At 39.9% G+C, this 25281-nt stretch overlaps 1 protein-coding gene across 1 annotated transcript in view; it reads left to right on the top strand.

Moving 5' to 3' along the window:
• TNFRSF21 (tumor necrosis factor receptor superfamily, member 21) overlaps positions 1–7090 on the top strand; it is a 51061-nt gene extending 43971 nt beyond the window's left edge. The window contains exons 4-5 of the mRNA XM_011986876.1: positions 3360–3588; positions 5669–7090. Coding sequence (XP_011842266.1) covers positions 3360–3588; positions 5669–5898 — 459 coding nt within the window. The 3' untranslated portion in view covers positions 5899–7090. The remainder of the gene's footprint in view (positions 1–3359; positions 3589–5668) is intronic.
• The last annotated feature ends 18191 nt before the right edge of the window (positions 7091–25281 follow it).

The raw sequence follows: 25281 nt of genomic DNA, 5'->3' as shown, positions 1-25281 counted from the left end.
TTTTTTTTTTTTTTTTTTTTTTTTTGAGACAGAGTCTCCCCCTGTCACCCAGGCTGGAATGCAGTGGCACGATCTTGGCTCACTGCAACCTCCACCTCCCGAGTTCAAGTGATTCTCCTGCCTCAGACTCCCAAGTAGTTGGGATTACAGGCACACGCCACCACACTCAGCTCATTTTCGTATTTTTAGTAGAGACAGGGTTTCACCATGTTGCCCAGGCTGGTCTTGAACTCCTGACCTCAAGTAATCCACCCATCTCGGCCTCCCAAAGTGCTGGGATTACAGGCGTGAGTCACCGTGCCCAGCCTAATATATCTTTATAGAGAATTTGGAAAGCTCAAAGAACCTTAGGATATAAATTATTTTATTTTATGAGTATCTTGGTAAGTTTATGCTCAAAGTTTTTATAAGAGGATCCTCTTCTCTGGAAATACGGCTTTCTTGTTTAGAGTATTTGTCTTCTCTTTAATATCTAAATCTTATTGTAGGTGTTCTTCATTGGCTCTAAACTCAGAATACTGAACTATGAACTTTCAGAATTAATAAAACAAGCAATTAATTTATTCCACATATTCTGATGACTCAGTGCTCTGATTAGAAAGCAGAAGTAACACAATGCTTAGTACAGTAGCAGTACTGCAAACCAGCTTTGATGGATATTGTATATATTATGGTAAAGCGAGGAAAGAAATTTCTATGAACATTATTTTTTCTTTTGAGAAAAAATGAAAACAACTTTAGATGAAGTCAGAATGCAACCAGCTACTGTTGCACAAATTAAGAGATACTTACACTTAGTAACTGAGTAGATTTTCTAGAAAGATGATTTTTAAATGGTCTCTGACTTTAGCAATGCTTGTGAGCTCTGTTGTGATGCTAATATCATTTGTAGGGGCATTTTCATATTCACCTGATTCATTGCTAATTACAGGAGAGCATCAGTTCAGCATTCTGTCTTTCCAATTATGTTGGAAATCGTGTGCTTAATTTTTGCTATAGGACCTTTTGGCAAAATTGGGGGGAAAATTAAACATTTAAAGTTTTCAAATGAATTTAGGAAATAGGTGGGTGGACTTTTTGGTTTGTTGGCATGTGATTTGTGGGTGGGAATTTCCTTTTTAAGCAAGAACAGTGTACTATGTTGACTGACTATGTCTTCCAATGTATTGTCCCCGAGAACCAGAATGTAGACAAATGTTCTTTGTCTAACTGAATGAATTTAAAAAGTGTGTTGGAGGTCAGGAGATTGAGACCATCCTGGCTAACACAGTGAAACCCCGTCTCTACTAAAAATACAAAAAATTTAGCCAGGCGTGGTGGCAGTCGCCTATAGTCCCAGCTACTGGGGATGCTGAGGCAGGAGAATGGCGTGAACCGAGGAGGCGGAGCTTGCAGTGAGCTGAGATCGCGCCACTGCACTCCAGCCTGGGGATGAGAGCGAGACTCTGTCTCAAAACAAACAAAAAACAAAACAAAACATAAATGAAGTGTGTTGGCATAAATGGCCATGTGCATTTTCAAGGAGGAGGGGCACGTGCCAGGGTCAATGGAATTAAAATTTTACAAGCGTATACATAACATTTGTCTGTAGATCAGAAAGGGACTGCTAGGTATGCATGTTTCCCAAGTCTGAAACTTGCACTGGAAGCAGCAGCAGGGCGTGGGTGGTGGTTCAGAGGAAAAACGCTGTTGGAACATTAGACATGTGCAGTCAGTCATCAGTTGTCTTTCACAATCTGAAATCAGTTGCAAGAATTTCTCAGGCCTTAAAATTTGTAAAAGAAGCAGTTGTGTTTGGTTTGTGCTTTATATAACTATTCCATGTAATACTCTGAAATATCAATATCTTCATCGAAGAGCTTGAAAACATTTTACTTGATGTGTGTGAGTGAAGGGCTGAGGATTCTGAGTGGTGATTAACAGCTTGGGGAGAGTGCCCATCATTCCCTGAACCCTGCTCTGTGTGATCGGGCCAGCTGGCTCCCAGGATTTTTAATCCATGTCGGAAGAGCCAATAAAAAGATAAAGTCAATTACTAGGAGAGGCCACAAGTACCTGCCAGAGTTCTGATGTATTTTCTCAAATGAAAGGGCCAAAGAGAGATGTCAAGCAGGCCTGAGTTGCTTACTTTCTCCCAGTAGCTGTGTACTCTCTTTGGGCCCCAGTCACTTTACTGGTAAAATGAGGTCACATCACCTATCACTCCCCACTATCTCCACTGCACGCCCCCAGTACAAGTCATAGTCATACTGTATGTAGCCACTGTAGGAGCATCCTAACTGCTCTCCCTACTTTGATTCTTGCCTCCCTAAAATCCATTCTCTACCCACCAGCCAGAGTGGTGGTGAAGCTCACCATCTTTATCTGAAACCATCTTGTGTGTTTGCTATTGTCTCTCTGACTTCCCCACTCCAGAATGCAATCTTCACAGTCTCTGTTCTGTCCTTTCCGTCATTACTCTCTCCTCCCAGCCACTGACGCCTCTCATTTTCTCTTGTTCTCATTCTTAATTTTAGCAGTTCTTTTCCTGAGCATTTGAAATGGGAGTCAGAAAACCTGGGGTCTAGTTTTAGTTCTGTGACTTCCCTGTGGCCCTTAGTTAAGAAAGTCACTTCACTTCTCCAAGCCCCAGTTTCATTCCCTGTGAAGCTGAGTGTAAGAGTCAGCGAGCGCTGCGGTAACAAAGGACCGCAGACTGAGGGCTTAAGCCACAGAAATTGATCTTCTCACAATTCTGGAACCTTAGAAAGCTGTCTTCTGAGGTCTCTCTCTTGGCTTGTAGATGGCTGCCTTCTCACCACGTCTTCACTGTGTCTTCCCTCTGTGTGCGTTTGTGTCCTCATCTCTTCTTTTTATTAAAGTCCCCAGTTATATTGGAGTGTAGCCAACCCTAATGACCTCATTTTACCATAATTACCTCTTTAAAGGCCCTCTCTCCCAATAGTCACATTCTGAGGTACTGGGGGTCAGGGCTTCAACATGGAGGGGCATAATTCATTCAGCTCATAATACTAAATTATATCTAAGACTCCTTTCGGCTCTACAAAATTATATTTTAAATTGGGGATCTTTCTCCTTACACCCATGTTCCCTTCTACTCCCCTGAGATAATAGCTTGGTTCATATGCCTCCCAGTTTTTAGTACTCATGCATATCCTCACTGTAGTTTTGAAGGGTTTAAAAGTCTGTGTGTATGTCTAGTAATCATATAAATAAGTTATGGTCAACTGAAATGGGAGGATGAATATATAAAATATTAAATGGGGAAAAAATAGCCTCTGAGGAGGGATTTTAATTTTACTGTTTTTTTGTTTTTGTTTTTGTCTATATATAATAAAAAAAAATGTTCCCTCCTACAGCTGGAAACTGACAAACTGGCTCTCCCGATGAGCCCCAGCCCGCTTAGCCCGAGCCCCATCCCCAGCCCCAACGCGAAACTTGAGAATTCCGCTCTCCTGACGGTGGAGCCTTCCCCCCAGGACAAGAACAAGGGCTTCTTCGTGGATGAGTCGGAGCCCCTTCTCCGCTGTGACTCTACATCCAGCGGCTCCTCGGCGCTAAGCAGGAACGGTTCCTTTATTACCAAAGGTACAGGCATCTCAGCAGACCTCACACACGCACTTTAAACCCCCCAAAGAGCCCCTGGGATTTGTCCCTCCCCTTCCACAGTCCAGTTGTAGTTGAGAGGTGAGTCATCTGAATTACCTGCCCAGGAAGACCAGTCCAAAACTTCAGGATACGCTGGCCCGAGAAAAACCTCGCCATTGGCTGGCGAAGACACGCCTCCGAAATCTTTACAGCTCACACTGCCTGGTGGAGAGCTATGGGCCACCCTTTGGCCTCATGATGCTATCAAATGAGTGTTTCGGGGAAGGCCTGATAAAATGTAGTCTGGCAAGATTTTTGAAAATTATTTACCAAGCTTGCTGTGTCCAAAGATTTAAAGTTGAACTTACCTGAAGAGTCAGAAGTACAGGTTTTAGGCCGTGCGCAGCAGCTCATGCCTGTAATCCCAGCACTTTGGAAGGCCGAGGTGGGCCAATCACTTGAGACCGGGAGTTCGAGACCAACCTAGGCAACAAAGCAAGACGTGGTCTCTACAAAAAATTAAAAATTAACCTGTCGTCCCAGCAGCTCCAGAGGCTAAGGCAGGAGGATCCCTTGAGCCCAGGAGTTTGTGCCACTCTGTTACCTGGTAACAGAGCAAGACCCTGTCTCAAAAACAAACAAAAAACCCCTAAACCAAAAATCCCATTTCGTTGAAATTTAACTTGACTACTGAGTTTTGTGGTGCCACCTTAAATTTTGTACCGGGGGCGAGTGCCTCATTTGCCTCTTTATAAGTCCAGGCTCTGGCTGGCACCATATCCAGATGGTAGGCACAATGTCCAAGCTTGAGCATCATTGATAAAGTGGTTCTAGCTGGGTGCGGTGGCTCACGCCTGTAATCCCAGCCAGAAGCTAGAGATCAGCCTGGCCAACATGGTGAAACCCCATCTCTACTGAAAAAAAGAAAAATTAGCCCGCTGCAGTTCCAGCTACTGGGAGGCTGAGGCAAAAGAATCACTTGAACCCGAGAGGCAGAGGTTGCAGTGAGCTGAGATCGTGCCACTGCACTCCAGACCGGGTGACAAGAGCAAAACTTTGTCTCAAACAAAAAAAAAGAAAGAAAACTACAGGTTTTAGTGACTTAAAAATACCCTAAAATTCACTTTGTTAAACTACATTGCAAATACCAATATTTTAAACATTATGGATTGGTAGTTTTGGCAAATAATTTGCAACTTTTAATTTTTAGTATCGGTTAGGGAATTAGCATATACTATGACAGTTTTTAAAGAAATTTTCTAGTTTTGGATAATTCCAGTTATATTTTAGTGAAAGGGTTATATTTGATATTTTATGTATTTATAAAATGTTTTATTTACATATTTATAATTTATATACTTTATATATTTATATTAATCTCTTTTACATTTACATAAAATATTTATATTTTAGTTTATATTTATGTTATATATTATATTTTAGAAAAGGTGCTTTTTGATAGTAATAAAAGTTATAGTTCCTCATCCCAATGTAAGGTATGACCTGAGAAGAAATAATATTTTCTTATTTATGTGCTTTTACTCTCTCAGCAGTTTAGTTCTAAAGTATCACAATGTAATCGGAAAGTCAGATAAGTAGACTACTTTGTCTTAGAATTTTTGATCATTTGGAAAAGGCGTGGGCCTATGTATATCTTAGTTTAGTAAACACATTACAGATAGGGAAAGTAGTAAAAGTTTTTTAGTTTTGTGTTTTTGTTTCTTTGGTTTCTTTAAGTATCCCACCATTCACCTTCTGAATTCCAAAATAATTTAGAAGTTAGTTAAGTCTAGGCAAATGTCACAGTAACGATACCTCAGCAAGCTATTCAAGCAAGACCTTGGCTGCTCTCTATCAGGCAAATCTTGTTTGCTATCTTACATGTGCAATGCCAGTAAAAACTCTTGTGTTGTTTCGAATATGCCAGAGGGTCACTCACTCTCTCACTGTAATGGAGGAAGGATAATAATAGGCTGGGGAGGAAACAGATGTATCTCTCTCCAGGACCCCCTCTCCTTCCCCCAGGCCTTGCCAGTACAGTCACCTTACAGCTGTCTTTGCTTCCCTCTCTTCTCTGCAGAAAAGAAAGACACAGTGTTGCGGCAGGTACGCCTGGACCCCTGTGACTTGCAGCCTATCTTTGATGACATGCTCCATATTCTAAATCCTGAGGAGCTGCGGGTGATTGAAGAGATTCCCCAGGCTGAGGACAAACTGGACCGGCTATTCGAAATTATTGGAGTCAAGAGCCAGGAAGCCAGCCAGACCCTCCTGGACTCTGTTTATAGCCATCTTCCTGACCTGCTGTAGAACATAGGGTTACTGCATTCTGGAAATTACTCAATTTAGTGGCAGGGTGGTTTTTTTTATTTTCTTCTGTTTCTGATTTTTGTTGTTTGGGGGGTGTGTGTGTGTGTTTAACAGAGTATATGGCCAGTGCTTGAGTTCTTTCTTTCTCTCTTTTTTTTTAAATAACTCTTCTGGGAAGTTGGTTTATAAGCCTTTGCAAGGTGTAACTGTTGTGAAATACCCACCACTAAAGTTTTTTAAGTTCCATATTTTCTCCATTTTGCCTTCTTACGTATTTTCAAGATTGTTCTGTGCACTTTAAATTTACTTAACTTACCATAAATGCAGTGTGACTTTTCCCACACACTGGATTGTGAGGCTCTCAACTTCTTAAAAGTATAATGGCATCTTGTGAATCCTATAAGCAGTCTTTAAGTCTCTTAACATTCACACCTACTTTTTAAAAACAAGTATTATTACTATTTTTATTATTATTTGTCCTTTATAAATTTTCTTAAAGATTAAGAAAATTTAAGACCCCATTTGAGTTACTGTAATGCAATTCAACTTTGAGTTATCGTTTAAATACGTCTTGTATAGTTCATATTCATGGCTGAAACTTGACCACACTGTTGCTGATTGTATGGTTTTCACCTGGACACTGTGTAGAATGCTTGATTACTTGTACTCTTCTTATGCTAATATGCTCTGGGCTGGAGAAATGATATCCTCAAGCCATCAGGATTTGCTATTTAAGTGGCTTGACAACTGGGCCACCAAAGAACTTGAACTTCACCTTTTAAGAATTGAGCTGTTCTGGAACACATTGCTGCACTTTGGAAAGTCAAAATCAAGTGCCAGTGGCACCCTTTCCATAGAGAGTTTGCCCAGCTTTGCTTTAACATATGTCTTGTTTTTTATATACATATAGTCAATAGGTCCAATCTGCTCTCAAGGCCTTGGTCTTGGTGGGATTCCTTCACCCATTACTTTAATTAAAAATGGCTGCAGCTATAAGAACCCTTGTCTGATATATTTGCAACTATGCTCCCATTTACAAATGTACCTTCTAATGCTCAGTTGCCAGATTCCAATGCAAAGGTGGCGTGGACTCCCTTTTTGTGGGCGGGGTTCGTGGGTAGTGGTGAAGGACCGATATCAGAAAAATGCCTTCAAGTGTACTAATTTATTAATAAACATTAGGTGTTTGTTACTTAAGTAGTCTGAGTGTATTTAATCGTTAAATCTCTTGCTTTGTACATTTCCTCTAGTTGTGTGTTGATTAGTCTTTTGCAAAAGTATGTGTGTTCTAAAAACCTCAGCCATTCTAATCTGTAAATCGTGGAAATTTGCAAAGGTTTGTGTTTGGAAAGGTACCTGGAGTTTCGTAGGGAGAGACTTCAGTGAAAACTACCAAGCATTTCCTAGTCTTTTGGGTTAAATCTGAGAATTCAGTTTTTGAGATTGTCCTTATTATAGGAAATGGGTAGATACCTCATTGTTCCTGAATAAGTTCAGAGGACTCTCATGGTCTTGAGGCAGGGTGAGATCTCACGTTGGTATTCATTGCGTGTCTCCCTTTTCTTGGGGACCATGGCTCTACAGAATTCCAACAACCAGAACCTCAGCAATTTTAAGTTCCTCTTTCCATGAGAAACTGGAAGTGGATGCCTTGCTTGAACATTTGGACACCCACGTCAACGACATTAAAGGGTTTTTCTGGTTTCATCCGCTTCCACATGGTTGGTTTCTAGAGAACTATACTGGTATTTAATGACACTGGTTCTTACACTGGCTTTCCCCTTCTTTTGTCGACAAAAGACAGAAACTCTGTAAGGAAGGAAAGCAAACTAGAATCGGTCACAGACGGTAGTGGAGGAGACAAGAGTTTGCATTTCAGAGGATTTCAGAACTGCCACTAATTTCACGTGGGGGTAGAAAATACAAAGAATGAACAAATTGTTATTACGGTTAAGTTTGTGGATTATTTGTACCTTGTATCTTGCGATGCTTTCATTAATAACTCACATTTACACAGGTTTATACTTTACAAAGTAATTTTTATATTTCTTTATTGAATCCTCACAACTATAGGATAGGTACTATTATTGTGTCCATTTTATAGATTAAAAAACAGGCTTATAAAGGCCAAATAACTTGTCTAAGGCCTATAGCAAAGTTGTAGAGATCAAACTTGAATCCATGTCTTCTGACTGTCTGTATCCAAGACTGACTGTTCCGTGTATATAGGACCAGTGACCAGAAATTCCTTATTGGCTGAAATAGTGGGCAGAGATCACAGTGATGAAATTTATTTGGGTTATAAGTAAAGCACTATATGCAAGTTCAGTCAGTACTTGTGAAAGTATTGGAATGAGGTGACATCAGTTGATGACCCATAGGGAAGGAACATAGGACATGTGGTTAAATGAAAGCTTAATATTGAACTAACATGACATTTATCTTTTCTAAAACGAATGCAACCTCCAGCTGCATTATTAAAAAATAAAAAGTTCTGATCAGAGCCGATGATAGTGTCATTTTTATACTGTGTGGCTCGCTTCAGAGCTTTCCTCTAGCTTTGGGCTGTCTTACTTTGAGGAGTATGGCTGAAGTGAAAGGTTTCCAGTGTGTCAGGGGGATATAGTGGGATACCAAGAAGAGTAAGAAACAGAATCAGGAGCAACTGTCAGCAAATCTAAGCCTGACAATGAAGACCAGGCAGCAGGAGAAAGATGAGCTTCAGTTATTTAAAGGGCTAAGGAAGGGATGATGTAGTTTTCTCCAGAGGGTAATATACTTTCCTCTAGGCTGATGTAGGCTAAGTGCAATTAGACTGAGCTGCTTTTCAAATAAGAGAATGATTCCTGCTCTGGGAAAAAGCTGGGCCTGCATCAGTGGTTCTCAAACTTTCATGTAACTAATCACCTGGGAATAAGCCGTCAGTCAAAAAGGCAGTTTCGGAGAGAATTCGATTCAGGTTTGTGGTGAATTCCAGAATGAGTTTCCCACACTTAGAGAAAGTGCTTTAGATCCTTGCCACTGTGGATGAGGACCGGCAGTATCCATAACACTAGGAAGCATTGTGTTAGGAATGCAGAATTTGAGGCCACTATGTTGTGCTCCCTAAACTTGAATATGCAAATGAAGCACCTAGGTATCTTAAAGGCAGATCGGGTTTTAATTGGTCTGTGGGACTGGGCTGAGGCTGCATTTCTTTCTTTTTTTTTTTTTTTTTTTAGGTGGAGTCTCACTCTGTCACCAAGGCTGGAGTGCACTGGCACAATCTCGGCTCACTGCAGCCTCTGTCTCCCAGGTTCAAGCAATTCTGCCTCAGCCTCCCAAGTAGCTGGGACTACAGGTGCCCGCCACCATGCCCGGCTATTTTTTTTTGTATTTTTAGTAGAGACAGGGTTTCACTATGTTGGCTAGGCTGGTCTCGAACTCCTGACCTCGTGATTCGCCCACCTCGGCCTCCCAAAGTGCTGGGATTGCAGGTGTGAGCCACTGCAGTCGGCCTGAGGCTGCATTTCTAACAAGCTCCTGTGTGATGTGGATGCTCCTCGTCGTCAGATAACACTGGGTAGCCTGAAACAGGCCAATTATGCCTCAGTTTCATGCAAAGGGTAGCACTAATATGGGAGATTATACCACTTCCATGTGAGAGAAGTAAACAAATTCTGATGAGATTTCCAAATCCAAAGAGATTTCCAAACAAATCCAAAGAGATTTCCAGAACAAGACAATCTTGGGCAAATTCCACAGTAGTGGGTCTTAATTCTGACTGCACATTGAAATCAGCAGGAACACTTTGAGAGACCCAGTGCCCAGGCCATACACAAAACCAACAATGTCAGAATCACAGGAGATAGGACTCAGGCAGCAGCACTTTCTTTCTCATTTTAAATTTTTAAATTTTTTTTTATGTGGAGGGGGAGCTTTAAAAAAAAGGTTTACTTTAGGTTCAGGAGTCCATGGGCGGATTGTATATATGTGTGTGTTTGTGTGTGTGTGTGTGTGTGTGTGTGGTGTAAACTCTTGTCACAGGAGTTTATTGCACAGATTATTTTGTCACGCAAATAATATACTAAGCCTAGTATCTGTTATTTTTTCTGATCCTCTCCCCCCGCCACTATCCACCCTCAAATAGGCCCCAGTGTCTTGTTCCTCTCTTTATATACATGTATTCTCATCATTTAACTTCCACTTATAAGTGAGAACATGCAGTATTTGGCTTTCTGTTCCTGCATTAGTTTACAAAGGATGGTGGCCTCCAGCTCCGTCTGTGTTCCAGCAAAGGACATGATCTCATCCTTTTTTATGGCTGTGTAGTATTCCATGGTACCACATTCCATATGTACTACTTTTTCTTTATCTAGTTTACCATACTTGGACATTTAGTTGATTCCATGTCTTTGCTGCTGTGAGTAGTGCTGCAATGAACATATGTATGCATGTGTCTTTATGGTAGAATGGTTTATATTCCTTTGGGTATATACCCAGTAATGGGATTGAGTAGCATTTTTTAAAGCTCTCCAGGGGATCTCAATGTATAGTCAGCTAAGAGAGCTTAGGAAGAGAGCCTTTCTCAAGCCTCACCCAAGATCTGATGAACAAACCTCGCAGGGAGTTAACCTGAAGATCTGTAACTGAAAAGTGATTTTGCTATAGCCGACTTGACTCTGCACGTTTGCTTTAGGACCCATAACCTTACTGTAAAATTTATATGATTATGCTAGGAATTGATACACACCAAGCACTGATGAGGCAACACCTTCAAGCTCAATTGCATTGATGAACCTACCTGCAAGTACAGTAATCAATTCCTCATGGTTTTTAGCAAAATGTATAGGGTATTATTAGTCAAGAATATTTGGGAAATGATGTTATTATGATTTAAGTTACTGTATTTATATTTGATAGAATGCCAATTTTCAAAGAGATATAGTGAAATATAATGAGTCATGAAACTGCCCTGACTATATTAGAGTCTCAGACTGGGCCATTTGGAGCAGCAATCTATTGTACAATACTGCAGATACAACAGGTACCTATGCTGGCCTTTGACTGGAGAAAAAAGATGTGATCTCTTGTTGAGCAGAATTGAGGTCCTTACATTGGAAGGAGCCTTGGACATCACCTGGAGAGCCCTGTGGTTTTCTGGTGGAGGAGCTAGACTCACATCTGCTAGTTAGTGGTGGAGCCTGGTCATCTTAGCCCCTGTCAGCACTCTTTTGTTATTCCAAGCTATGTCTTTTTGCTTCTTTTCTGACTACCTTTCTTGAAAGTAAGTAGAAAACAAAATCCACTCATCTGAGTAAGGATTAAGTTTTAAAAAGGCTTTTATTGTACTTGACTTTGAAGTAGCTGTTTACATGAAACACATTTGGATTTTGGAGTCTTGGATTTCCAATATAGGTATTCATAGGATAGCTTGCCAGGATTCATAAGAAACATGCCAATGGGTGCCTCTAGGAAGGAAAATGGGCTAGCAAGGAGACAGGAGGCAAAGAAGGACATGTTCTTGTCATGATTTGTTATTTTGAGCGTTTTGAGTAGTACAATATTTGTATATATTATTGAATTCAAAAAGTTGTAAATAAAAACTGTAGAATGTTTCTATGGCTTCCAGGAAATGTGCACTGATGAAGCCCAAGGTAAGAGTCGTATGCATTAGACTTAAAATGCTAGCAATAGCTTTCTGAGGAGCATTTGAGTAAAATCTGCAAAGGGAATCAGCCTCTTGCCCTGCTCTCCAGGAGAAGTGGCCACCTTCCCCACCCCTCCACATCCTCTTCGTGAGAATTTGACATCCTTTTCTTGGACTTAGATCACAAACACAAAAGTAATACAAAGTTCAAATGGAGAGAATTCAAAGTTTGAAATTTAGGGAGATGGGACAGAGTAGCTAATTTCTGGCCAAAACATCTTTTTATATTTCTTATCACAGAAATTTCTCATAATCAGGCCGGGCGCAGTGGCTCACGCCTGTAATCCCAGCACTTTGGGAGGCCGGGGTGGGCGGATCACCTGAGGTCGGGAGTTTGAGACCAGCCTGACCAACATGGGGAAACCCTGTCTCCACTAAAAATACAAAATTAGCTGGGCCTGGTGGTGCATTCCTGTAATCCCAGCTACTCACGAGGCTGAGGCGGGAGAATTGCTTGAACCCGGGAGGCAGGAGGTTGCGGTGAGCCTAGATCGTGCCATTGCACTCTAGCCTGGGCAACAAGAGCGAAACTCCATCTCAAAAAAAAAAAAAAGAAAAAAAAACATATCGCTCATAATCAATGTCTCTGTGAGGAAAAATATCAAAGATTTCTTAAGGATCCTTTAGCAGTTCATCTCTCCAAAGGAGATACTTCTGTTCTGCACTGGCACTGTCTCATGGTCACTCCTGTACTGCTTTATCCACAGTAACATGCCAAACAGGAAATCTCATGGGGAAGGGAGAGGCAGAAAGACAGTTCATTTCCAAGAATCCCATGACAATTGTTTCTCACTGCTTCCAGAAACTTAGAACAGCCAATTTCATAGTATGGGCTTTTTGTTGTCATTGTTGCTGTTTAAATGTAGTATACTCTCCCACAGAAACATTCATTCCATCACTCTACTCATCTATCCATGAAACATTTGAGCAACTACAAGGTACTATGTTAGAAGCTAGAAGTACAAAGAGGAATGTGATACAAGATTGTAACTACCAATGAGAACAAGGCATTAGTTCGCTGCTGTATTCTCAGCATCTAGACCCATGCCCAGAACATGGTAGTTGTTCAGTCACTACAATGTTAAATAAATAAATGAATGCATGATCCTGGCTTCAAGAATTCACAGCTTAGAAAGAGAAATAGACTTATGAACATCATCAAATATATCCGAGTGAAGTGATAGTAATATGAAGAAGATACTAGGAAAGCAAGACACTAAATATGAATCAAGGAAAAATATTGCAAGATCCCCTACTGTAAACCTTCTTTCTTATTAATTTTAAAGAAAATTGTGTCAAAAACAAAGGGCTGACAGTTGCAGTTCCAGGCATTTCAAAGCTTGAGGAAGGAAGATGAAAAGGGGAAGAAAACAAAGGGAAAAATATAGGCATACTGTAGACATGATTTTATAAGCAAGGATTTCGTATCGTTTATAAATTGGTTGTTCCACCATTTCCCCGGGCTTGTTGTTTACCATCATTACAAGATAAGATAAGACATGAGGCCCAGTCATGCTATTCCTTTGCGCATATCACATACTCAGAGGATAGAAAGGATATACGTCCCCTCATGGACAGACTCTTCCTATAAAGTATTGAAAGCACTTGGCATTACTCACTCTTCAATCTTACCCTGAATCCTATGATGTGGGGTCTGTTGTTTCCATTCTACTAATGAGGAATCTGAAGCCAAGAGAGACAGTGACTTTCCTAAAGTCACACAGCTAGTAAAGGGTATAGCCAGGAAGGCTTGTGGTAGAGATGAGTGAGCCAGGTATGGTGGTAAATCCTGGAGACAAAACGGCAAATAAAGTGGATCTGATTCCTATTTTCCTAGAGCCTCTCACCTGGACTGAACTGAAATTGAATTTTGGGGTAGAGGGCTTTTTCCTTAGTAAAGGATTTTGTACTTTCAAATAATTTAAGACACACAAGTTTCTTTCTTTCTTTTTTTATATTTATTTATTTATTTATTTATTTATTTATTTATTTATTTGAGATGGAGTTTCGCTCTTTTTGCCCAGGCTGGAGTGCAAAGGCACCATCTCGACTCACCGCAACCTCTGCCTCCCGGGTTCAAGCGATTCTCCTGCCTCAGCCTCCCTAGTAGTTGGGATTACAGGCATGTGCCACCACGCCCGGCTAATTTTGTATTTTTACTAGAGACGGGGTTTCTCCATATTGGTCTGGCTGATCTCGAACTCCCGACCTCTGCCTGATCTCGAACTCCCGAACACGCCCAGCCAAGACACACAAGTTTCAAAAATACCACAGTGAGTTTCTGTTTTCTTCACCTAGTTTTGTATTTTAATAGTTTCTCTATTCTTCACACAGCTTTCTCTAAGAATAATATCTTGTGTAGCCATAGATACTATCAAAATCAGAAAATTGACATTGATACACTATTACTAACTAAAACTACAGAACACAGTTCATGTTAGCTTTTAACCTGCACTTTTTTGGGGGTGGATACGAAATGTTATCACATGTATTGATTCACTTGGGAACCACCATCATAACCAGAATATAGAACTGTTTCTTCACACAAAGAAACTTCCTTCTGCTAACTTTATACTCATACCTCACTTTCCACTGTAAACCCTGGCAACCGTGTCTATCACTATAGGTTTGTGGTTTAGAGAATGTTAAATAAATGGAATCATACAGGATATAGCCTTCTGAGATTGACCTTATTTCACTCAGCATAATCCCCTTGAGATCTGACCACAATTGTTTTGCATATCAGTACTCCTTATTCATGATTTTGAAATTCTTCACCTGGATGGGGCTGGAGACAACCTGATGCTTTCCCCAGAATGAAGAGTCCCAATTTGTATATCAGTGTTAAGAAGAAAACAAAACAAATACAGTGAGATTTTCGTGGACTTAAAACAAACAAACAAACAAACAAACAAGCACACAAAAACTTAGCTTTTATTTTAAGTTCAGGGGTACATGTGCAGGTTTGTTATATAGGTAAACTTGTGTCATAGGCGTATGTTGTACAGATTATTTTGTCACCCAGGTATTAAGCCTATTACCCATTAGTTATTTTTCCTGATTCTCTCCCTCCTTCCACCCTTCAACCTCCAATCAGCCCCAATGTGTGTTGTTCTCCTCAATGCATCCATGTGTTCTTATCATTTAGCTCCACGTACAAGTGAGATCATGTGGTATTTAGTTTTCTGTTCCTGAATTCGTTTGCTAAGGATAATGGCATCCAGCTCCATCTATGTTCCTGAAAAGGAGATTATCTTGTTCTTTTTTTGTGGCTGAATAGTATTCCATGGTGTACATGTACCACATTTTCTTTTTGTTGTTGTTGTTTTCTATTGAGATGGAGTCTCGCTCTGTTGCCCAGGCTGGAGTACAGTGGCATGATCTCGGCTTACTGCAACCTCCACCTCCCAGGTTCAAGTGATTATGCTGTCTCAGCCTCCCCCAAGTAGCTGAAATTACAGGTGTGTGCCACCATGCCTGGCTAATTTTTGTATTTTTAGTAGAGATGGGGTTTCACCATTTTGCCCGGGGGCTGACCTTAAACTCCTGATCTCAAGTGATCTGCCCACTTTGGTCTCCCAAAGTGCCGGGATTACAGGCATGAGCTACTGTGCCTGGCCTTTATCATAGAATGATTTGTATTCCTTGGTGTATATACTCAAGTTATAGTGTTACTGGGTCGAATTGTATTTCTGCTTTTAGGTCTTTTAGGAATCACCACACCAATTTCTACAATGGTTGAACTAATTTACTCCAGCCAACAATGTATAAGCATTCCTTTTTCTCCACAACCTCACCAGCATCTGTTATTTTTTAACTTTTTAGTAATAGTCATTCTGACTGGTGTGAGATGGTATTTCATTGTGGTTTTGATTAGCATTTCTCTAATGATTGGTTATGTTGTTAAACTTTTGTTCATATGATTGTTGGCTACATGTATGTCTTCTTTTGAAAACGGTCTGTTCATATCCTTTGCCCACTTCATAATGGGGTTGTTTTTCTCTTCTAAATTTACAAAAACAAAAGCATAGATCAATGGAACAGAAAAGAGAACTGAGAAATAAGGCTACACACCTATGACCATCTGATCTTGGACAAAGCTGACAAAAACAAGCAATGGCAAAAAGACTCCCTATCCAGCAGATGGTGCTGGGATAACTGACTAGCTGTATGCAGAATATTGAAGCTAGACCCCTTCCCCACACCATATACAAAAATCAACTCAACATGATTAAACACTTAAATGTGAAACCCAAAACTATAAAAACCCTAGAAGACAACCCAGGCAATACGATTTTGGACATAAGAACAGGCAAAGATTGCATGGTAAAGACAAAAAAGGTAATTGCAAGAAAAGCAAAAATTGACAAATGGGATCTAATTAAACTAAAGAGCATCTATACAGCAAAGGAAACTATCAACAGAGTAAAGAGACAACCTACAGAATGGGGGAAAATGTTTGCAAACTATGAATTTGACAAAGTCTAATTTCCAGCGTCCATAAAGAACTTGAACAAATTCCACAGACTATTTTAAAAAGTGTGTCATTAATATAAAAACTATTTATATTAGCAGTATGTAATTGTATGTAATCATTATCACCTGTAAAGAAAAAGAAAAATAGAAGGTAAATGTTCTTACAGAGAGAGCAGAGCTTTAAGATTCATTTTCATTTTATGTCTATTTTATTTTGCCAGTGTATTAACATTTAGAGGTCTGTTACACTAACATTAATTATTAATTTTTTCATTTCCATAATGGTTAAGAGCTTTTTAAAGCACTCATGTCTGTAAAAAATACTTTAAAGTTTCTTTTGTTGTAGCAGGAAAAAAACAGAAAAATAAAGTTTGTTCTTTTTAATTGCTGAGTAGCATTCCATGGTATAGATGTACCATAGTTTGCTTGACCATTCAAACTTTGAAGGACATTTGGACTGTTTCCAGTTTCTGGCTATTATAAATAAAGCTATGAACATTCATATACAGGTTTTTGTGCAGACCTAAGTTTTCATTTCTTTAGGGTAAATACATCAGAGTAGGATTGTTGGAGAATACGGTAAATGTATGTTTAACTTTATAATAGACTGTCAAGCTGTTTTCGCAGTAGTGGTACTATTGATACGGCTCTGATCAGCGGAGGAACACCAGGGGTCTTGTCTCCAGTCTAATTGGAAAAAACAACACAGACACACGCGGAGTGGTTTTAAGGAGCGTAGAGTTTAATAGGTAAGAAAGAAGGGGGAAGAAAGAAAGAAGACTGCTGCCCTGTAAAGAGACAGAGGGAGGGGAGCTCCAAAGCTGAGAGAGGCAACTTAAGTGCCACGGATACCGGTCAGTTTTATGAGTAGGCTGGAGGAGGCGGTGCCTGATTTGCATAGGGCTCAGGGGATTGGTTTGACCAGATATGTCATTCACGTAGCCAGTGAAAAAGCTGGCACTCCCACTCTAGCCTTTTAATATGCAAATTGAGGGCTTGAGGTTCTACACACGTGGGGATATGTGGGGTTAGGCATGTTGCCAGGAACATGTGGCGCAAGGGCAAGAAGGCCGAGGCAATTGCCATGTTTGGGTGGACCCAGTGTCTAATAGCCTGTATTTGCATATCAAAGGTTGCTGGCCTGGCTCTAAGAGCTGCTTTAAAAACGAAAACTTCCCAAGGATCCTTTTTCCTCTCTATCTGGCTAAAATAATTTCTGAATAACTACTACAACACTATCTTGTAATATAATCCCATATTGATGTATAAGAGATTCACTTGTGCTATATCCATGCTAGTCCTTGGTATTGTCAATATTCTTTATTATAGTCATTCAACTAAGTGTCTAGTGGTACAAACTTAAATTTATAAAGTTATGGGCTGGGTGCAGTGTCTCACACCTGTAATCCCAGCACTTTGGGAGGCCGAAGCTGGAGGATTGCTCGAGTCTAGGAGTTCAAGACCAGCCAGCGCAAGATGGCGAAATCCTGTCTTAACTAAAAATACAAAAAATTAGCCAGGCATGGTGGCGCACGCCTGTAGTCCCAGCTACTTGGGGGGCAGAGGTTCAAGGATCCCTGAACGTGGGAGGTCAAGGCTGCAGTGAGCTGAGATTGCGCCCCTGTGTTACAGCCTTGGCAACTGGAGTGAGCCCTTGCCTCAAAAAATAAAAAATAAAAAAGTTACGAAGACATGCAACTAAGTAAGAATTTAAAATTGAAAAGTGCTATCTCAGCCGGGTGTGGTGGCTCACATCTGTAATCCCAGCGCTTTGAGAAGCTGAGGCAGGCGGATCACCTGAGGTCAGCAGTTTGAGATCAGACTGGCCAACATGGTAAAACCTCATCTCTACTGAAAATACAAAAATTAACTGGGCATGGTGGTGGATTGAGGCACGAGAATCGCTTGAACCTGGGAGGCAGAGGTTGCGGTGAGGCGAGATTCTGCCACTGCACTCCAGCCTAGGCGACAGAGCCAGACTCTGTCTCCAAAAAAAAAAAAAAAAAAAAAAAAGAAAAGGAAAATGCTCTGATGCTTACTTCTGTTTACTTACTACAATTTCATTCTTATTTATTTTCTTAAAAAAATTCACTTTATGTGTGTTAAGAACACTTAACATGAATCTACCCCCTTAAAATTTCAAGTTTACAATATAGTATTGTTGACCATAGGCACAATGTTGTAGTGTAGGTCTCTAGAACTTATTCATCTTGCTTAACTGAAACTTTAGACCTGTTGGTTATTAATTCCCCATTTCCCCTTGGAAACACTATTCCAGTCTTTGCCTTTATGAATTTGACTGTTTTAGAGTCCTCATATAAATGGAATCATGCAGTATTTGTCTTTCTGTGACTATTTCACTTATCATAATGTCCTCAGGGTTTGTCCAGGTTGTCACACATTACAGAATTTTCTTTTAAGGCTGAATAATATTCCATTGTCTATATATGCATTTTCTTTATCTGTTCATGTATTGATGGACGTTTAGGTTGTTTCTATATCCTGGCTATTGTGTGAATAGTGCTGTAATAAATATGGGAGCACTAACATCTCTTCAAGATCCTGATTTCAATTCTTTTGGATAAAGACCCAGACGTAGGATTGTTGGATCACACAATAGTTCTATTTTTAATTTTTGAGGAACCTCCATACTGTTTTCTATAGGGTTTGCATCATTTTGCATTCCTATCAATAGTGTGAAAGTGTTCCAATTTCTCCACATCCTCCTCAACAATTACCTTAAAATTTTCCATAACAGTCATCTTGACAGATGCAAAGTGATATTTCATTGTGGTTTTGATTTGCATTTTTCTAATGATTAATGACATTGAACATGTTTTCATATAGCTGTGGACCATTTGTACGTCTTCTTTAGAGAAATGTCTCTTCAAGTCTTTAGCCCGTTTTTAAATTGGGATATTAGTATTTTTTGCTATTGAGTAGTAGGGGTTCCTTATATATTTTGAAAATATATAGTTGGAAAAACTCCTTGTTGGATAAATGGTTTGCAAATATTTTTTTCCAATCTATAATTTGCCCTTTCACAATGTTGATGGTTTTCATTGTTCTGCAGAAGCTTTTTAGTTTGATGTAGTCCTACTTGTCTATTTTTGCTTTTGTTGCCTGTGCTTCTTGTGTCATATCTATGCAGTGATTGCCAAGAACAATGACAAGGGGATTTATCCCTATATTTTCTTTTTTTTCTTCAACTTTTATTTTAAGTTCCGTGGTACATGTGCAAGATGTTCAGGTTTGTTACATAGGTAAACGTGTGCTGTGGTGGTTTACCGCACAGATTAATCCATCACTTAGGTGTTAAGCCCAGCATCCATTAGCTAGTCTTCCTGATGCCTTCCCTCCCTCCCCGGCCAATAGGCCCCAGTGTGTGTTGTTCCCCCAGTGTGTCCATGTGGTCTCATCCATCAGCTCCCACTTGTCAGTGAGAACATGTGATGTTTGGTTTTCTGTTCCTATGTTAGTTTGCTGAAGATAATGACTTCCAGTTCCATCCGTGATGATCTCCATCAGATCATGCAAAGGATATGATCTTGTTCCTTTTTATGGTTGCATAGCATTCATGGTGTATATGTACCACATTTTCTTTATTCAGTTTATCATCGATTGGCATTTGGGTTGATTTCATGTTTTTACTATTGTGAATAGTGCTGCAATGAATATGTGTGCATGTGTCTTTATAGTAGAATAATTTATATTCTTTTGGGTGTATACTCAGTAATGGTATTACTGTGTCGAATGGAATTGCTGCCTTTAGGTTTTTGAGAAGTCACCACACCAGTTTCCACAATAATTCAACTGGTTTACACTCTCGCCAACAATGTGTAACCATTCCTTTTTCACCAGCATCTGTTATTTTTTGACTTTTTAATAAAAGCCATTCTGACTGGTGTGAAATGATATCTCATTGTGGTTTTGATTAGCATTTCTCTAATGGTTGGTTATGTTGTTGAACTTTTGTTCATATGATTGTTTGATGCATGCATGTCTTCTTTTGAGAAATGTCTGTTCATGTCCTTTGCCCACTTTTTAATGGAGTTGTTTGTCTTGTTCTTGTACATTTATTTAAGTTCCTTGTAGCCTCTGGATATTAGACCTTCGTCAGATGTATAGACTGCAGAAATTTTCTCCCATTCTGTAGGTTGTCAGTTCACTCTGATGATAGTTTCTTTTCGCTGTGCAGAAGCTCTTTAGTTTAATTAGATTCCATTTGTCAATTTTTGCTTTTGTTGCAATTGCTTTTGACATTTTCCTCATGACATCTTTGCTTTTGCCTATGTCCTGCACAGTGTTGCCTAAGTTTTCTTCTAGAATTTTTATAGTCTTTGGTTTTACATTTACATCTTTACTCTGTCTTAATTTTTGTATAAGCTGTAAGGAAAGGATCCAGTTTCAATTTTCTGCATATGGCTAGCCAGTTCTCCCAGCACTATTTATTAAATAGAGATTCCTTTCCGCATTGCTTATTTTTGTCAGGTTTGTTGAAGATCAGATGGTTGTAGATGTGTGGTGTTATTTCTGAGGCCTCTGTTCTGTTCCATTGGTCTATATATCTGTTTTGGTACCAGTACCATGCTGTTTTGGTTACTGTAGCCTTGTAGTATAGTTTGAAGTCAGGGAGCATGATGCCTCCAGCTTTGTTCTTTTTGCTTAGGATTGTCTTGGCAATGTGGGCTCTTTTTCGGTTCCATATGAACTTTAAAGTAGTTTTTTCCAATTCTGTGAAGAAAGTCATTGGTAGCTTGATGGGGATGGCATTGAATCTATAAATTACCTTGGGCAGTATGGCCATTTTCACAGTATTGATTCTTCCTATCCATGAGCATGGAATGTTTTTCCATTTGTTTGTGTCCTCTCTGATTTCCTTGAGAAATGATTTGTAGTTCTCCTTAAAGAGGTCCTTCATTTCCCTTTTTAGCTGTATTCTTAGGTGTTTTATTCTGTTTGTAGAAATTGCAAATGGGAATTCATTCATGATTTGGCTCTCTGCTTGCCTGTTGCTGATGTATCTGAATGCTAGCGATTTTTGCACATTGATTTTTCTATCCTGAGACTTTGTTGAAGTTGCTTATCAGCTTAGGAAGTTTTGGGGCTGAGATGATGGAGTTTTCTAAATAAAGGATTATGTCATCTGCAGACAGAGATAATTTGACTTTCTCTCTTCCTATTTCAATACTCTTTATTTCTTTCTCTTGCCTTATTGCCCTGGCCAGAACTTCCAATACTATGTTGAATAGGAGTGGTGAGAGAGGGCATCCTTGTCTTGTGCCAGTTTTCAAGGAGAATGCTTCCAGCTTTTGCCCATTCAGTTTATTGGCTGTGGGTTTGTATATATGGCTCTTACTATTTTGAGGTATGTTCCTTCAGTACCTAGTTTATTAAGTGATTTTAGCACGAAGCGATGTTGAACTTTATCAAAGGCCTTTTCTGCATCTATTGAGGTAATCATATGGTTTTTGTCTTTAGTTCTGTTTATGTTATGAATTATGTTTACTGATATGCATATGTTGAACCAAACTTGCATCCTGGGGATGAAGCCAACTTGACCGTGGTGGATAGAAGTTTTGGTGTGCTGCTGGATTTGGTTTGTCAGTGCTTTATTGAGGATTTTTGTATCAATGTTCACCAGGAATATTAGCCTGAAATTTTTTTATTTGCTGTATCTCTGCCAGGTTTTGGTGTCAGGATAATGCTGGCTAAATAAAATGAGTTAGGGAGGAGTCCTTCCTTTTCAGTTATTTGAAATAGTTTCTGTAGAAATGGTACCAGCTCCTCTCTGTACCTCTGATAGAATTCATCTATAAATCCGTCTGTTCCTCATCTGTTTTTTTGGTTGGTAGGCTATTTATTACTGCCTCAATTTCAGAACTCATTATTGGTCTGTTCAGGGATTCAGTTTCTTCCTGTTTCAGTCTTGGGAGGGTGTATGTGTCCAGGAATTTATCTATTTCTCTAGATTTCTCTTGCCTAGTTTATGTGCGTAGAAGTGTTTATAGTATTTTCCGATGGTTTGTATTCTGTGGGGTCAGCAGTGATATCCCCTTTATAATTTTTTATTGTGTCCATCTGATTCTTCTTTATTTTATTCTTTATTAGTGTAGCTAGTGGTCTATCTATTTTGTTAATTTTTTTTTCAAAAAACCAATTCCTGGATTTGTTGATTTTTTGAAGGGTTTTTTTTGTCTCTGTCTCCTTCAGTTCAGCTCTGGTTTTAGTTGTTTCTTGTCTTCTGCTAGCTTTGGGGTTTATTTGCTCTTGGTTTTCTAGTTCTTCTAGTTGTGAAGTTAGGTTGTCAGTTTGAGCTCAATCTAGCTTTTTGATGTGGGGCATTTAGTGCTATAAATTTCCCTTTTAATACTTCTTTAGCTGCATCTCAGAGATTCTTGTACATTGTCTCTTTGTTCTTATTAGTTTCAAAGAACTTCTTGATTTCTGCCATGATTTCATTATTTACCCAGGAGTCATTCAGGAGCAGGTTGTTCAGTTTCCATGTAGTTGTGTGGTTTTCAGTGAATTTCCAGTTTGAATTCTAATTTGATTGTGCTGTGGTCTGAGAGACTGTTTGTTACGATCTCAGTTCTTTTGCATTTGCTGAGGAGTGTTTTACTTCCAAATATGTGATCAGTTTTAGAGTCAGTACCATGTGGCAATGGGAAGAATGTATGTATATTCTGTTGGTTTTGGGTGGAGAGTTCTGTAGTTATATGTCGGGTCCACTTGATCCAGAGCTGAGTTCAGGTCCTGAATATCTTCATTAATTTTCTGTCTCAATGATTTGTCTAATATTATCAGTGGGGTGTTGAAGTTTCCCACAATTATTGTGTGGAAGTCTAAGTCTCTTTGTAGGCCTCTAAGAACTTGCTTTATGAATCTGGGTGCTCCTGTATTGGGTGCATATATATTTAGGATAGTTAGCTCTTCTTGGTGAATCAAACCCTTTACCATTTTGTAATTCCTTTATTTGTCTTTGTTGATCTTTGTTGGTTTAAAGTCTATATTGTCAGAAACTAGGATTGCAACTCCTGCTTTTTTCTGTTTTCCATTTACTTGGTAAATTTTCCTCCATTCCTTTATTTTGAGCCTATGTGTGTCTTTGCATATGAGATGGGTTTCTTGAATACAACGTACTGATGGGTCTTGACTCTTTATCCAGCTTGTCATTCTGTGTCTTTTAATTGCAGCATTTAGCCCACTTACATTTAAGGTTAATATTGTTATGTGTTAATTTGATCCTGTCATCATGATGCTGGCGGGTTATTTTGCAGACCTGTTTGTGTAGTTGCTTCATGGTGTCACTAGACTGTGTACTTCAGTGTTTCTTTAGTGGCTGTTAACAGTTTTTCCTCTCCATATTTAGTGCTTCCTTCAGGAGCTCTCGCAAGGCAGACCTGGTGGTGATGAATTCTTCAACATTTGCTTGTCTGAAAAGGATCTTATTTCTCCTTTGCTTTTGAAGCTTAATTTGGATGGAAATGAAATTCTGGGTTGGACACTCTTTTCTTTAAGAGTGTTGAATATTGTCCCCCAATCTCTTCTGGCTTGTACGGTTTCTGCTCAAAGACCCATTTTTAGTCTGATGGGCTTCCCTTTGTGGGTGGCCTGGCCTTTCTTTCGGGCTACCCTTATCTTTTCTTTCATTTCAATTTTGGATAATCTGATGATTATGTGTATTGGGGTTGAACTTCTCATGGAGTATCTTACTGGGTTTCTCTGGATTTCCTAAATTTGAAAGTTAGCCTGTCTTGCTAAGTTGAGAAAGTTCTCCTGGATGATACTCTTTTTTTAAATTTTATTTTATTTTATTTTTATTCCAAGTCTTACTCTGTTGTCCAGGCTGGAGTGCAGTGGTGCAATCTTGACTCACTACAATCTCCACCTCTAGAGTTCAAATGATTCTCCTGCCTCAGCCTCCTGAGTAGCTGGGATTACAGGCACATGCCACCTCACCCAGCTAATTTTTGTGTTTTCAGTAGAGATGGGGCCAGACTGGTCTTGAACTCTTGGCCTCAAGTGATCCATCTGCCTCAGCCTCCTAAAGTGCTGGAATTACAGGTGTAAGCCACTGCACCTGGCCTTCTGGATGATATCTTAAAGTACGTTTTCCAACTTGGTTCTGTTCTCTCCCTCTCTTTCAGGTACCCCAATCAGTAGTAGGTTCAGTCTTTTCTCAGATGTTTTGTTTCTTCCTTTTTGTTTTTTTCTCTATCTTGTCTGCTTGTCATATTTCAGAAAGATAGTCTTCAATCTCTGAGATGCTTTTCTCTGCTTGGTCTGTTTGGCTATTGATACTTGTGTGACTGCATTGTGAAGTTCTCATGTGTGTTTTTAGCTTCACCAAGTCATTTATATTCTTCTGTAAACTGGCTATTATTCTGATTATCAGCTCCTGTAATGTTCTATCATGATTCTTAGGTTAGAACATGCTCCTTTAGCTCAGCGAAGTTAGTTATTACCCATTTTTGGAAGCCTATTTCTGTCAGTTCAGCCATCTCAGCCTCAGCCTAGTTCTGTGCCCTTGCTGGAGAGGTGTTGTGATCATTTGAAGGAGAAGAGGCACTCTGGCTTTTTGAGTTTTTGGCATTTTTGTATTAATTCTCATCTTTGTGGGTTTATCGACCTTCAGTCTTTGAGGTTGCTTACCTTTGAATGGGGTTTTTGTGGGGTCTTTTTCATTGATATTGTTCTTGTTGTTGCTTTCTATTTTGTTTTTCTTTTAACAGTCAGGTCCCTCTTCTGTAGAGCTGCTGTGGTTTGCTGGGAGTCCACTCCAGATCCTAATTGTCTCAGTCCCTCCCACACCTGGAGGTATCACCAGTGAAGGCTGCAAAACAGCAAAGATGGCAGCCTGCTCCTTCCTCTGGAAGCTTTGTCCCAGGGGGCTTCATCTAATGGGGGCCCAAACGCTCCAGTAGGAGGTGTCTGGAAACCCCTGTTGGGAGGTCTCACCCAGTCAGGAGGAAGAAAATCAGGGACCAGCTGAAAGAAGCAGTCTGGCTGCCCCTTGGCAGAGCAGGTGCACTGTGCTGGAGGGGAACCCCTCTCATCCAGACGGCCCATACTCTCCAGAGCCAGCAGGCAAGAAAGGTTAAGTCCACTGAACAACAGAGACCATGGCCGCCCCTCCCCCCAGGGACTTTGTCCCAGGGAGATCAGGGTTTTGTCAGTAAAATCCTGGCCAGAGTTGCTGAAATTCACACAGGGAG

Source organism: Mandrillus leucophaeus, unplaced genomic scaffold (genome assembly GCF_000951045.1).
Source record: "Mandrillus leucophaeus isolate KB7577 unplaced genomic scaffold, Mleu.le_1.0 Scaffold3, whole genome shotgun sequence".
NCBI classification, from domain to species: domain Eukaryota; kingdom Metazoa; phylum Chordata; class Mammalia; order Primates; family Cercopithecidae; genus Mandrillus; species Mandrillus leucophaeus.
This window is presented reverse-complemented; position numbering and strand designations above follow the sequence as displayed.